Source organism: Channa argus, chromosome 7 (assembly GCF_033026475.1).
Source record: "Channa argus isolate prfri chromosome 7, Channa argus male v1.0, whole genome shotgun sequence".
NCBI classification, from domain to species: domain Eukaryota; kingdom Metazoa; phylum Chordata; class Actinopteri; order Anabantiformes; family Channidae; genus Channa; species Channa argus.
In genome coordinates, this window is record NC_090203.1 from 18,811,091 (window position 1) to 18,825,283 (window position 14,193).

At 38.5% G+C, this 14,193-nt stretch overlaps 1 protein-coding gene across 1 annotated transcript in view; it reads right to left on the minus strand.

The window, feature by feature from the left end:
• Positions 1-14,193, minus strand: part of ulk4 (unc-51 like kinase 4) — an 86,205-nt gene that overhangs the window by 36,325 nt on the left and 35,687 nt on the right. Inside the window, exons 21-23 of the mRNA XM_067511536.1 lie at positions 6,984-7,145; positions 6,256-6,441; positions 3,309-3,436 (exon numbers count right to left, since the gene is read on the minus strand). Coding sequence (XP_067367637.1) covers positions 3,309-3,436; positions 6,256-6,441; positions 6,984-7,145 — 476 coding nt within the window. The remainder of the gene's footprint in view (positions 1-3,308; positions 3,437-6,255; positions 6,442-6,983; positions 7,146-14,193) is intronic.

The window sequence follows — 14,193 nt, forward strand, 5'->3', positions numbered from 1 at the left end:
TTAGCAAATAATGGTGCTAGGCTTTAGAATGGCAATGGTGCAGAAAGTGTGGGGAAATTCAGTATTGTACTTGTTGTTTTGTTTTTTCGGCTTATGCCATGAGTTCAGGGTCGCCACGGCGGATCATTGTCTGCATGTTGATTTGGCACCGTTTTTACAGGATTTACGCCGGATGCCCTTCCTGACGCAACCCTCCCCAATTTCTACCGCTGTTTTCTACCAGAATGGGCTTTTAGGGGTTCAGGGTCTAGCCCAGAGACACTTTGACATACGGCCGGGACATGGGATCAAACCAGTGACCCTGTAGTCCGTGGACGACTGCCTTACCCGCTAATCTACAGCCGCCCCCTAATTCAGTATTTTTCATTATGTTGCATAAAAGATTAGTATCCAGGGTTTATGTTTTGAATAAATACAACTACGCTACTGCTTCTATACCAGGGGTCCAGTCACTTCATGAGAGCTCTCATAGAGTAGTAATTGCTAGTTTTGAATTAGTGCAGGTACTTGGTAAGGAATTTGACTTGAATTTGGAGCTAGACAAACCCTTAGGGGTCTCTAAAGCTATTGTAATTCATCCTAAGAGACAAGGAAAAGTAAGGATGCATTTCTCTACAATATCTTTAGCAAAGTGATAGTATAATTCAATAATGTGCTGAATTTGGTTTTTGGGTTAATCCACACAGTATAATTATGTATCTATGGGTTAACACCAAGACCAAAGTCTAAAATAATATCCTACTAATATTCTCCTAATAATATCCTTTTTTAATTCAAAATACTGATCAGTCTATTTACGGCATGCATATATCTGCATAAATTAATGTTGACCTGTCTATTCTGCTTTATGCCTCTTGGCTATATGTGTATTTGTCTCCCTACTAGACTTCTGCCCATGTGCTCCTCTGTGAGTCTTGCAACCATTTTTCCAGTTTGCTAAATACAGACAGACAAACTTGCCACCTCTCTGTCAGCCACAATGGGAGACTCACAAAGTACTCACACACAGCTGACCTACAAGTGGCCTGCTTTGTGTGTGTGTGTGTGTGTGTGTGTGTGTGTCTGTGTGTGTGTCTGTCTGTCCTGTCTGTTGAAAGCCATCTCACTCCACTCCCAATGGCAATCTTGACACATGCCTCCACAACCTTATCTCATACAGACAAAAATACACACAACACACACACACATATTTCCACGCCACCGAGGAGCTAATTAAACACAACGTGTCTGGGTGAGAGCAAGACTGAAAGGAAAACTTGTGTCTGTGTGTGTGGTTGAATCATGCAGAGTTCTCAGTGGCAGAGAGACAGTCAGGTCAACTCTGACAGCTCTGGCACAGTGAACAGAGGGAAAGTAAGGAGAGAGACAGAAAGAGAGAGAGAGTGTGTGTGTATATGTGTGAATAAGAGAGACAGACAGGCAGAGAAAAATAGCCAAAAAGAAATGAGAATTAAAAACACCTTAAATATCGGATCTGAAGGTTAGGTGTAAAGACAGATTCTGTTCAGACTTCCAGGAATTTTAATCTCATGGAAAAGCAAACTCGGTATAAGATTCAGAGATTTGTGTGTACACTTAACGTATCTGTTCTATGTTTACCAATAACATTGATTTTCGAAGCTTTACCAAAGTTCGGGTTAAAACATAGTATAACGACATCTTCAAGAATACTTTCTTGTATCAGATTTAAATGTGAACACACAATAAACTCAAAATTAAACTACAATTGTTATTTATTATGTCATTTGGACGGAGCTTATGATTTAAACTTTTGTGTCAAATTAATAAATTCAGTGGCAAATTATCAAACTGCACTGATGTTAAACCTAAAGAGATGCTACAAAACCGCAATATTGTAGTTGGTGATGTTTTTGTATTGATAGAGTTATAATGGTCTACAGGTTAGTAATCTATTGAATATATTTTTAATCTAAAATAGCAACTGGTTATGGATTACCAGGGGATCTGGGTATGTATAAACACTGTATTGTATTTATAATGCATATGCATCTGACATGGGCTGTGGACATGCACAGATGCAGTGCAAGAAAGTGTAGGGTGAAACACATACAACCAGTAAAGATACAACATGCAGCAGAATAAGCTAAATGTCCAGGGTGTATCCATTTACTGTAAATTATTATTGCCATGAGTGCTATACTACTTAATACAAAGGTTACATAGAGTACAATAATCTTGGCAACAAAGCCATGCAGCATTTGTGTGAAGAAGCCTCTCTTACAAAGGCAATTTGCTTTAATTAATATAAAACCATCTGTGCATGGTTGATTTCCCACAGCCAGCACAAAATCCTAAATAAAAAAGTAAAAAAAAAAAACAGAAAATGTCTAATTTCAGCAGGTGATTTATATAACTGTCTGTGGAGTTTAAGTTTGTTAAAGGATAACTTTGGTAATTTTCTAAACTAATCATATTTTCAAAAGTGGGAATACAAACACTATAACAGGATTTACGCCGGATGCCCTTCCTGACGCAACCCTCCCCAATTTCTACCGCTGTTTTCTACCAGAATGGGCTTTTAGGGGTTCAGGGTCTAGCCCAGAGACACTTTGACATACGGCCGGGACATGGGATCAAACCAGTGACCCTGTAGTCCGTGGACGACTGCCTTACCCGCTAATCTACAGCCGCCCCCTAATTCAGTATTTTTCATTATGTTGCATAAAAGATTAGTATCCAGGGTTTATGTTTTGAATAAATACAACTACGCTACTGCTTCTATACCAGGGGTATAGATGTCTAATTTCAGCAGGTGATTTATATAACTGTCTGTGGAGTTTAAGTTTGTTAAAGGATAACTTTGGTAATTTTCTAAACTAATCATATTTTCAAAAGTGGGAATACAAACACTATAACCGACAATCAATGTACGCAACTCACATTTAGTGTATGTCAGTCTGCAATCTAGATTAGTATGTTTGTCCGTACTGTAGACCTCTATTGTTGCAATTAAAAAAAAAACAATTAAAAAAACATCAGACAGAATCACCGCATTATCGCTTTATTTATTTATTTATTCATTCCCAGATGTGTAGTTTAAAAAAAATTAATATCCTCCCAAATGTGTGTAGTGGTCAGTGTTAAGACAGTCAATTATGAATGTCCACAATCTCCAGTGGAATTAGGGTGATTCAGAGCATTTTCAGGAATACTGTTTGAGTTTTAGAATGAATGAAACATGCCACTAAGTGGAGCAGAGTATATGGCTGACACGTTTTAGTCTGTTTGACAACAACAGAGTGCATGTACATGGCTGTGTGTGTGCACGTGTGTGAGTGTACATTTACCTGTGTTGACAGCAGTAAAGCAGAGTTTGTGTGTTGTCCTGTATAAGTAACAGTAGTAGCAGTAATGCTTTGGCTCTAGTTACTGTGGATTGACTCTCTAGAAAGCGCAGCACCTTTAACACCAAATCCTACAACACAAAAACACAAAAAAAGAAGTTAATGTCTCCCAGAGCCTGGTTGTGTATGTCTCTGCTGGAGTATGTTCCAAGATGCTGTTTTGCAGTACAAATAGAAAACAGTTACATGTTACTTTTCTAATAACACCGCAAAATGAAATCTAAACGTTTATTTTGTAACATTTCAACTAGTTTTATTGCAATATAGCCAAATTTGAGCGACATAAAAACTGATTCAATTTAACATTTTTCCCAACAATTTTTTGAAATATTATCAACTACCAACTTCATTAGCTCAGACTCCATATTATCACACAACATGTGCACACATACAAATACACAAACTTGTGTGCCTACAGCTACTTAAGACATCAATTTACTGAGCACAAACCCAGCAGCAGTAACTGGTTGGAAAAAAATATAGACTGGCCAGCATTCATTACCATTATCACTACCTCTGACAACTCACACACACTACTAAGTGCGTGTCTGTTTGAGTGAACTAATATGAGTTGCATTCATGTGTGTTCATGGGGCGACACACCAAGTTAATTAATTTCAAAGCCCAGTAGTATGGGCTTAGCAGATAAATCCCTCCTCACTACCCATAATGCTTTGCTGAAGTAGAAGACTGCAGCATACTCATTCAGCCAATTAGCCCACATACTGACACAGTCTTCAAATTAGTGTATGTGCTTGTTCCCGCACGCACGCACCTACGCACGCACACACGCACACAAAAACACATGCCCATAAACACATAAACACTAACAGAAAGAGTTCTGTATAAACAAACTCTTGGACTGTCTGTCTGTGTGCCAGGGGAGGGTGTGTGCATGTGTGCTGGCTGGGGGAGGTAGGGGAGTGAATGCATATCAGTGTATAATTAGAGCAGAGCTGAAGTACTAAGTTTGTATTCTGGTGTTAAATTGGAAAAAGCTCAATGCAAATAAATTCAGTTCAGAGTCAATTACCAATGCTAGACTTGAAAATTAAAAAAACCTTCAAATTAACAATCAATTTTAGCCCCTCCGCCTCACAAAGATTAGCACTTCATATACACACCAGATTGACTGTCTCATGAAAAATTAAATAAGCAATTCATGACAAATTAGTTTGTGCACAGTTCAACATTAGTTCACGAACTGCACAGAAATAGGAAAGACAGAGAGATGGGGAGGAGGAAGAAGGGAGAAAAGGAATGCACAGAGTTAGAGAATTTGAAGCCAATTTCCTTTGTTTACCATGTTGTTGTATTGTTCTCAAGAAGTGTTTCATACCTCCCTTAGTGTTATTCCCCATGTAAACTTCTCTAAAAATCAAACCCTGCTCAGTAGTAATATTCCCATATAAATGAAAATTTTGTTATGTATCCATATCTTGGGTCAGTTTATATATAATCTGGATGTATTTGCATGTGAAATTTTGTAGTACAGTCATGTGCAAAAGTTAGTACACTCTTTTAATTCTATGATTTGTTTTCTTTGTAAAAACATTATAAAAACCATCCGATCGTACCGGGTCTTAAGATTAGGCAAATACAACCGCAGACAGAGCACAGAATATAGCTTTTTTCATTGTGCTATTATTTTTTAAATAAAAATGAAGCCAAAAAAAGTGGACAATACTAAGTACCCGCTATTATTCAACAGTTTGTACATCCAACTTTAGCAGCAATAGTTTGTACTGCTCTTCCCTGCACTCTACGACTTTATCTGTCTCTCACATCGTTATGGAGGAATTCTGGCTCATTCTTCTTTACAACATCGCCTTAGTTCTTCAAGGTTTTGGGAAATTCTCTTAAGGTCCCGCTACTACACTTCAACAGGGTTGAGGTCTGGACTTTGACTAGGCTATTCCAACACCTTGATTCTTTTATTTTTCAGCCATTGTGATGTGGATTCACTTGTGTGCTTCAGACCATTGTCCTGTTGCATGACCCAATTTTGACTCAGCTGCCAGATGTATGTATGGCCTAACATTTGTCTCTATGTCCTATTATAGATGAGACTTCAAGGTTGACTCAATGACTGCTAGGTGTCCACATCCTGTGGCTTTAAAACAAGCCCAAATCATCACCCCTCCACTGCAGTTTTTAACAGTGGGTACGAGGTGTTTCTATTGAAATCCTGTGTTTGGTTTTCACTAAACATGGTGCTCGACATTTGACTTCACTTTAGTCTCATCTGTCCATGAGACATTGTTCCAGAAGTCTTGTGTTTTTTTCAGATGCAGTTTGCAAACCTCAGTAGTGCTTCTATGTTCTTTTTAGACAGAAGAGGCTTTCTCCTGCAACCTTACCAAACAAACAAACCTTGTTCAGTCTTCTAATTGTGCTGTCATGTACTTTACTATTTAACATGGTCAGTGAGGTTTGTAGGGTCTGAGATGTAAGTATTGGGTTTTAAAGTATTTCTCTTAACATTGCACAGTCTGACCTTGGTGTGAATGTGCTGGGACAGGATTGGTAACCGTGTTGAATGCTTTCTCAATGTAAAACGCAGAACTCCAAACTGTTAGGTAATGGTTTTCTAAGTCTTTCCAGATTGATATGCAGCAGCAATTGCTTCTGTAAGACTATTACTTATGTATTTTCCTCTTGGAATTGTGGTAACACACACCAAAGTGCTCATGTCATGGTGGAAAAAGGTATATGTTGTTGTTTGTCTGAAGTTTTATTTGCCTATACTAAGACCGGCTGTGATCAGATGATTTTTATAATTTTTTTACACAAAAACATAGAATTAAAGGAGGGTGTACTTACTTTTGTACACGACCGTTTACTCCTGTATTTTACATCAGGTGTTCAAGATATTAAAAAGTAAATGTACCTTGCTCTGCGTGATGCGATGTGTTTGGTTGCTTGAGGTGACTAAGGCAGTGGCCATAGCAGTTAGGAGATGCTGCTGGACCCTGGCACCGGCTCCACCCACACCCTCCAAAATGGCTGTAGGGCTACATTTGTCAATCATTGCCAAAAAGACTCCTGGGACCACCCGGGTTATCCTGGAAAGAGACTGAAGACAAAGGGACAAACAAACACACATTCAGAGACTGTTTCCATTTCTATGTGATGTCACGTTTCATTTATATATATTTTTGTTAAGATGCTGGTGCCTTAAAAAAAAAACCACTTGACTGCCCAATATTACATAATGACGAGTGTCAAATAACACACAAATGCATTCGTATTTTTGCCAATTTACCATTATTATTCTCAATATCTGGGTTATTATTTGTTATCATTTAGTATTAGAAGGCCATTTATTTTCATCGTCTGAGGTTGGTCATGAAAGACACAATTTTTAATTTAATTTCTCATAAACACAGGCAGTACATAAGGTTCAAGCAGTAATGTATTTGCCAGCTCTAATCTCAAATTCCTACTAAGTATAAATACCTAAAAACATTATTTTCAATTAGTAAAAGCAACCGATTACTTGATTGTCTGCACCTGTTTGAAGACCACAGAGATGATGGTATCTGCATATGGTATCTATACAGAGTCGTACATGCAAGACTGTGTTTATGAGTGTGTGTTTTATTTGTGTGAACATACGGAGATGGCAGTGACTCTGACAGCCTCCACAGAAGAATGAGTGAACAGGTGCCACAGGGCATAGCCTATCTCTGTGGAAACTAAGGGGTGAGATGGGTCAGAAACAGTGCTGGAGATGTTCTCTATGGCTTTTGCAGCCATGTGATGAACAATGGAATCATCCTGTAAGACAGACAAACACATGTAAATCATTTATAACCGTGGTACAGTGACCAAGTAATTTTACATTATTTATTGAAACAGTGCATTTACGTTGGTACTGACAATAATCAATTTACATTTCTTAATAGAAGCATCTGTTATTAGACCTGCTACAATTATTATTGGCTTATTGTACGATTTATGGACATTACTTTAATGATTTTCGCTGATTTCGACATTGTAAGATGCTAATTGGAAAGCTAATAAAACAACTAATCAAAAATTATTGCATGGCAGAGTAGAATTTTTCTCGCTGCTTGTTGTAACTGGATCATTTCCTGTTGTGTGCAAGTTTTTATATTAAAGTTAAATTGCAATAGTGTCTGCATCAAAATCTGCAGGACAGCTGCATCTTGCAGGCAAGGTGCTTTAACAGACACTACAAAGTGTAGATTATCTGTTATTCATAGAAACACAACAAAAGAAATATCAACAGCTTTTGGCTCCCTAGGTGGGATTCAAGCCCGCAGCCTTCTGCATCCCAACCCAATGCTTTGCCACTGCGCTAATAAATAAAAAAAAAAAAAACTGGACATTTCCTATAAATTAGGGCATAATGTTCAGATCTGCTTATAACTTAAAATTATGTACAATTTATTTAATCATCATACATGGTAAAAACCCAAAATACTCTATTCTTCTGTTGATATCAAAACAAAAAAAGTGAACCTATAAATGAAACTTGAAGATTGGATGTGTGCTCATTTGAGTTTGTTATACACAAGAAGTATCTGCTTACTGTATATGAGCCATTACTAGCTGTGATTTAGGTAATGCCAAACAAGGAATTCAAATGCTTTGTTTATTTTAAAGAAAACCATTAGCAAAACTTTCACAGTGCTGCTGGACAAAGTAAGTGAACCCCTGGATTTTCTAAAAGGTGGCACTTCCAAACAAGTTTCCCAGTAGTTACAGAGCAGAAATGCTCAATTGAGGAATCTAGGACCATCCATTTATCTGGACTCTTAGTTAGCTAACTCTAATGTCCACAAAATAGTATTTTGGAAAAACAATAACATAATGCAATCATGGGAAAGAGTGCTTACATGACAATGTGCAGAAGGCATTCATTGAATCATATTCATTAAGAGCTGACTGGAAAGAAAAAGTGTGGTGGAAAAAACATACGCAAGCAAAAGGGCTGACCTTTTGCTTGTCTTAAGAAGATTGTCAAGCAAAGCTGGTTCAAAGACTTTGGAGAGCTTTACAAGGAGTAAAGCTGGAGTCAAGTGAATCAGGAGCCACTGTGCACATAGTGGGTCAGCGCCACCACAGCGGATCATTGACCACATGTTGATTTGGCACAATTTTTTTGTACCATCACTGCACAGCACTGCACAGGTGGGGATGGGAGTGGGTTGTTGGGGCTTGGGTGTCTTGCCCAGAGACGCTTTGACATATAGCCGGGACTGGGGCTCGGTCCACTGATCCTGTGGTCCGTGCCTTACCCCCTAAGCTACAGCCGCCCTCTGTTGCACTCCTAGATTTAGACCATTTCTGATGCATTTTATCTGGGGTAAGGAGAAAAGAATTACCTTGATATTACTGTGCTTGAGCTGCCAGACAACCAACAGCACCTGAACCTCAGAAATGGAAATTTCGTCCAGAGGAAGCCACCCTACAGTATTTAAATGAATGAGGTGGCCAAAACATTAGAATCATCTCTGCTTATAGTTGAGTATACTCCATTATGACTCAACTACCCACTTTCACCTTAATAATAAACACATAGAACACGTGGAATTATTACCAATGTATTCAACAGTGGTGGGAGAAGGACTTACAGTAGATCCTCTATTTGAGTAACACAATCATGTACAGTGTAGAAACGCCCCATTACAATTAAAATCCATAGATTGGAAAATTAAGTACAGAAGTATTAGAATCCAAATATACTTTGAATACATGACCAAAAATTTCTCCTTATTACCTATTATTTAAAGCATGGTCCATTTCAGAATGATTATTAAATTATTGCATTAGTGTTATTGCTGCCTTAATGTGTAAACAACTGTTCTAGCTGGGAAAAGTAAAGCTGTTTTTAAGCACAGTGCTACCAGGTGGTTATTCTAAAATCATATTCTATAATTTGAGTCCTGTGAAAAGCAAGGGAAAACCCTGGTATTTAAAGATATGCTTTTTTATGTGCACATGCATTCTGGTGCCAGAGCATATCATTGTGCTTTGTGTCCAAAAACTCTCTTTTTTCTTTGCATGACAAATTCTTATGTCATTGTGAAAAACACATTTTTCTGGTTCATTGTTAAGTTACAAATTCAAAACTCAATTACAGAAAAAATGTCATACAGCAGAAAGCAGAAATGAACAAACTACAAACGGAATTAAGTCTCAACATCACATCAATGGAGAGGCGCTGCAGGTGGTGTGTGTGTGTGTGTGTGTGTTTGTGTCTGTTAGTGTGAAAGTATTTGTTTGTATGTGTATACTATACTTCCACACTTTCCACACACTTTAGTAGAGAATAGTTGTTTATGTTCAGACAATGGGGCAAGGCTAATGAAATCTCTGTGGCTGCGGAAATGAGTTTTCCAGGATAGTTATTGCGAAGAAAGACAGGAAATAGAACAGAAGTGATTGCCTCTGTCAGGTTATTATTGTGTTTCACTGTGTTACATCACTTAGACACCACTCTCCCTAGATATGAGATACAATAGAGCTTATTCACGAAACACTTTTAACTATATTTTATGGAAAAGTTTCATAGTAGCAGCAGGAAAAAAAAATCCACACTGACATTGTGTTATGGTAATTCTGAAAGTAATGCAGGTGACAGATAATGGCACTGTTAGACTACTATTTTCTCAGTTGTTTAATTCTAGTTGTACATATACATAGCTGAAGTGTTTATTTGGAGTGACCAACATTTAAAATGATAGTTCCCATTGTTAAGTGTGTTTTAATCATTTTCAATTTTGCAATAATTGGCCTTAATACAAAGCATAATAAAAAAAAATATTAATACATTTGCGATTGTGTTAATTTTATATGCATTTACGGTCAGGTTCCAGACATTAGAGACATATTTTATATAACCTCATAGGTATTCTAATTGTGACTTAAATAACCCACCTGTGAATCCTAAGTAAGACATTGTGTTTTCAACAGTAAGGGAGTAGGTACTATGACAACATAATGAATCTTCTGGCACCCCTGCGGGAACCAGTAGAATGGTGTGTTCCAGCATTCCTCAGGCCGTGTGGGCCAGATCACTAATGAGCCCACGGGGGAGCACCCACTGTCTGTGCATTTTATAGACTGTAGCCCTGCCAGAAACTACACAGAGAAAAGGGAGAGATGGGGAAAACTGAAAGAAAGAGAAAGAGAGCAATGAGTGAGGAAGATATCCTAACATGTGGTGAGAAACAAGTAGCTCATGCAAGTAACCCATCAATTTAATGCAGTAGGAGAAATGCAGAAGAAACAGGAAGCAACTCTTGAGCATTTTCTCCCACTATGAGAAACAAGTTCATCCAAGAAACAATATCACACACACTCTTCTTCTTTTCCTTCTTTTCGGTTCACTTTCAGGAGTCGCCACACTGAATCATGTGCCTTCATCTAAGCCTGTCCTCTGCATACTCTTCTCTCACACCAAGTAACTTCATGTCCTCTCTCACTACATCCATAAATGTCCTCTTTGGTCTTCCTCTAGACCTCCTGCATGGCAGCTCCAACCCCAGCATTCTTCTACCAATATATTCACAGTGTCTCCTCTGAACATGTCCAAACCACCCCAATCTGGCCTCTCTGACTTTATCTCCGAAACATCTAACATAAGCTGTCCCTCTGACGTCCTCATTCCTGATCCTGTCCATCCTCGTCACTCCCAATGAGAACCTCAACATCTTAACCTCTGCTACCTCCAGCTCTGCCTTCTGTCTTTTCTTCAGTGCCACTGTCTCTAACCTGTACAACATTGCTCGTCTCTTGAACACCTTTCCTTTCATTCTTCCTGATACTCTTTTATCAGACAACACACCTGAGACTTTTCTCCACCCGTTCCAATCTGCCTGCACTCACCTCTTTACCTCTTTTCCACACCCTCCGTTGCTCTGAGCCGTTGACCCTAAGTACTTAAAGTCCTGCACCTTCTTCACCTCTGCTCCCTGTAACCTCACCGTTCCACTTGGGTCCCTCTCATTGACACACATGTATTCTGTCTTACTGCGGCTAAGCTTCATTCCTCTGTTTTCCAGAGCAGACTTCCACCTCTATTGACTTTCCTCCATATGCTCTCTGCTCTCACTACAAATCACAATGTCATCTGCAAACATCATAGTCCACGGAGATTCCTGTCTAACCTCATCTGTCAGCCTGTTCACTACCAGAGCAAACAGAGCAAACATCTCTATCTATCTGCCTCGCCAACCTGTACAAATCCACCTCTCCCTCTTTAGTGTCCAACCTAGCATACAAGTCCTCATATGCTCTTTGTTTGGCCTTTGCCACCTCTTCCTTCACCTTACGCTGCATCTCCCTGTACTCCTGTCTACTCTCTCACGTCCTTTCAGTGTCCAACGTCTTCTTAGTTAACCTATTTTTCTGTATATACACCTGAACTTCCTCATTCAACCACCAAGTCTCCTTGTCCACTTTTCTCTTTCCCGGTGGCACACAGAGTACCCTCCCACCTTGCTGCCTTTTCATTTGGTCTCCTGGAAACGCAGTTTATCCACCTTCCTTCTCTGCATCATGTTAACCAATTCTCTAGCCTTCCCTGTCATAGTCCCAACATTCATAGTCCCTGCTGTCAGTCCTACATTTTTGGCTTTCCTCTTCTCTATCTACGTAGAAACATGCCTTCCTCCTCTCCTTCTTCAACCAACAGTAGCCCAATTTGAACTAGCACCCTTTAAGTTAAAAGCACCGGCGGTGGTTGTTGTTAACCTGGGCCACGATCGATCCGGTATATCCGGTGTGTAAGTCAGATTTGGTGTGGAAGTCAGATTCGGTGTCAGTCATGCCAATTCATTGGCATGTGTTTTACATCAGATACCCTTCCTGACAACCCTCTGCATTCATCCAGACTTAGGGCTGGCACAAGAACACACCACAATATCATACGCAGTGTGCTTCTTAAAATTCAAATCTTCATAAAATAAGTTTGAAAAAACTTAACGAAATTCCAATGGCTTTTCCCTACTTCTGACTGGCCTGGCTGTATTCAACCATTTAAATAATTATTCCCTAGTGTGTGGCAGCCCGGTATAGTCTAATTTGTACTGTTATAGTCTCAAAATTAGCCAAATAATATTTTCCCTCTTCGATAATAAATCAGGATTAACATCTTTAACTTTTCATATGTTTCAGCAAAGTATCTCTCCCAATCAGTCAGCCTGTAAATTTCCCATTCAGTAAAAACAATCAATAGACACAAATTAAGACATTTCGTGGTAGATTTAGGATAGATAAATAACTGTGCCTCAATTTTTGGGACACCAATGGATCTAAAAATAAATGTAAGCACACTGTATAAACTGTATAAATTATTACTAGGGCACAAATCTTCTCACAAGATCACACAGTTCATCATAGATCTAGCCTCTACATTTTGCTCTCAAAGTGCACTTGATCTACGTATTCAAAATGCATAAAAGTTTCTTACGGAGGAGCATTTTTGCTACTTCTGATAATAAAAGAACATTTGTATTAACTCAAATTTTCCTAGAGGATACAAACTTCACCCTAAACCTAACATAATAGCAATGCATAGCTAGTACAAATGTTCTTTCGTCATCAGAAGTAACAAAATGGTCAAGGAATGAAATAACTTTTTTAATATTGAAAACTTGCATCTCTCTTACTAAGTGAATTAGAATTAACTTTTTTTTTGAAAAAGGAACACCTGTATGAGCGAAATGAGCAGTAAAGGTTTAAAACAACTAGGCCCAGGGTCATGATACTGATGCTGATGAAACTATGTTTCTTGTGGAGGACCATGTTAGGGTTTGTTAATTGTTTCCAACATTAAATGTAATGTTTGCCTGTGTGTGTAATGTAATATATGTTTATGATGTGTCTATGCACTGATGATGTCATTAGTGACACCATGTAGCTTTGATAGTTGCCTTTGATAGTTGCCTCTGTAGTTTACCTTTAAAGTCTGTTGACCAGTGGTCAAGGAAACAATGCAACGCTATATTATCATTATGTGATGAATTGCATTTTCATTGGCCTATACTTATAAGGAGTTGTTTTTTTCTGCATTGAACTCTATCTGCTTTGATGTCTGTTTTCCAATAAATAGTGTGGACAAGGAAGAGCCCGGTGGAGTTGGCTGAGTTCGGGGGAAGTGTTAAGTCACTAAGACCCCGCCGGGCTCCCCTTGTTCGCGAGTAAAAGACAAAAGTCGACTTGTTTTGTTATTTCACCGTTGTTGAACTGTATCTCCAGGTGTAATCAGCGCTGTTGTGGTTGTTAGAACCCAACAGACCACATGTGAACTTATTCTAAGTCCTCAATATTTGTTAAAAATTATTTATAATACACATAAACAATTCATAATGAATTATAAATCATACGGTGATAGACAGTAGCTTGTAATCACAACTTTACTAGTTGAAGATGAAAACTTTATATTTAATGTGTCAAATTTTTTTACTTAGAAACATACTATAACTGTAACATACACTGAACTTGAACTGACTTTAGCTCCTGTACTTGAAAAAGAAATCACAAATACAAATACTAAAAGTTGTAAACCCCAAGTGACCAAGTATCACTTGCACTGCACCTGACCTTATTCTCATTGTGTCTATCACTACATACACGCATATACACATGCACTGAGTTGTCACCTTATAACCTACTAAAATAACCAATTCAAGACAGGTTTACAAACGTAACAGTGACCACACATGACCTTCTCTGCAGATATTCGTGCAATTTCCACAACAATAAATATGTACAATGCATACAAATTTATGTTTGGACTCACTGAGAAAGAGCTGGTCACCCTGGGTGACGCAAAACTCCATGGCAATCCATT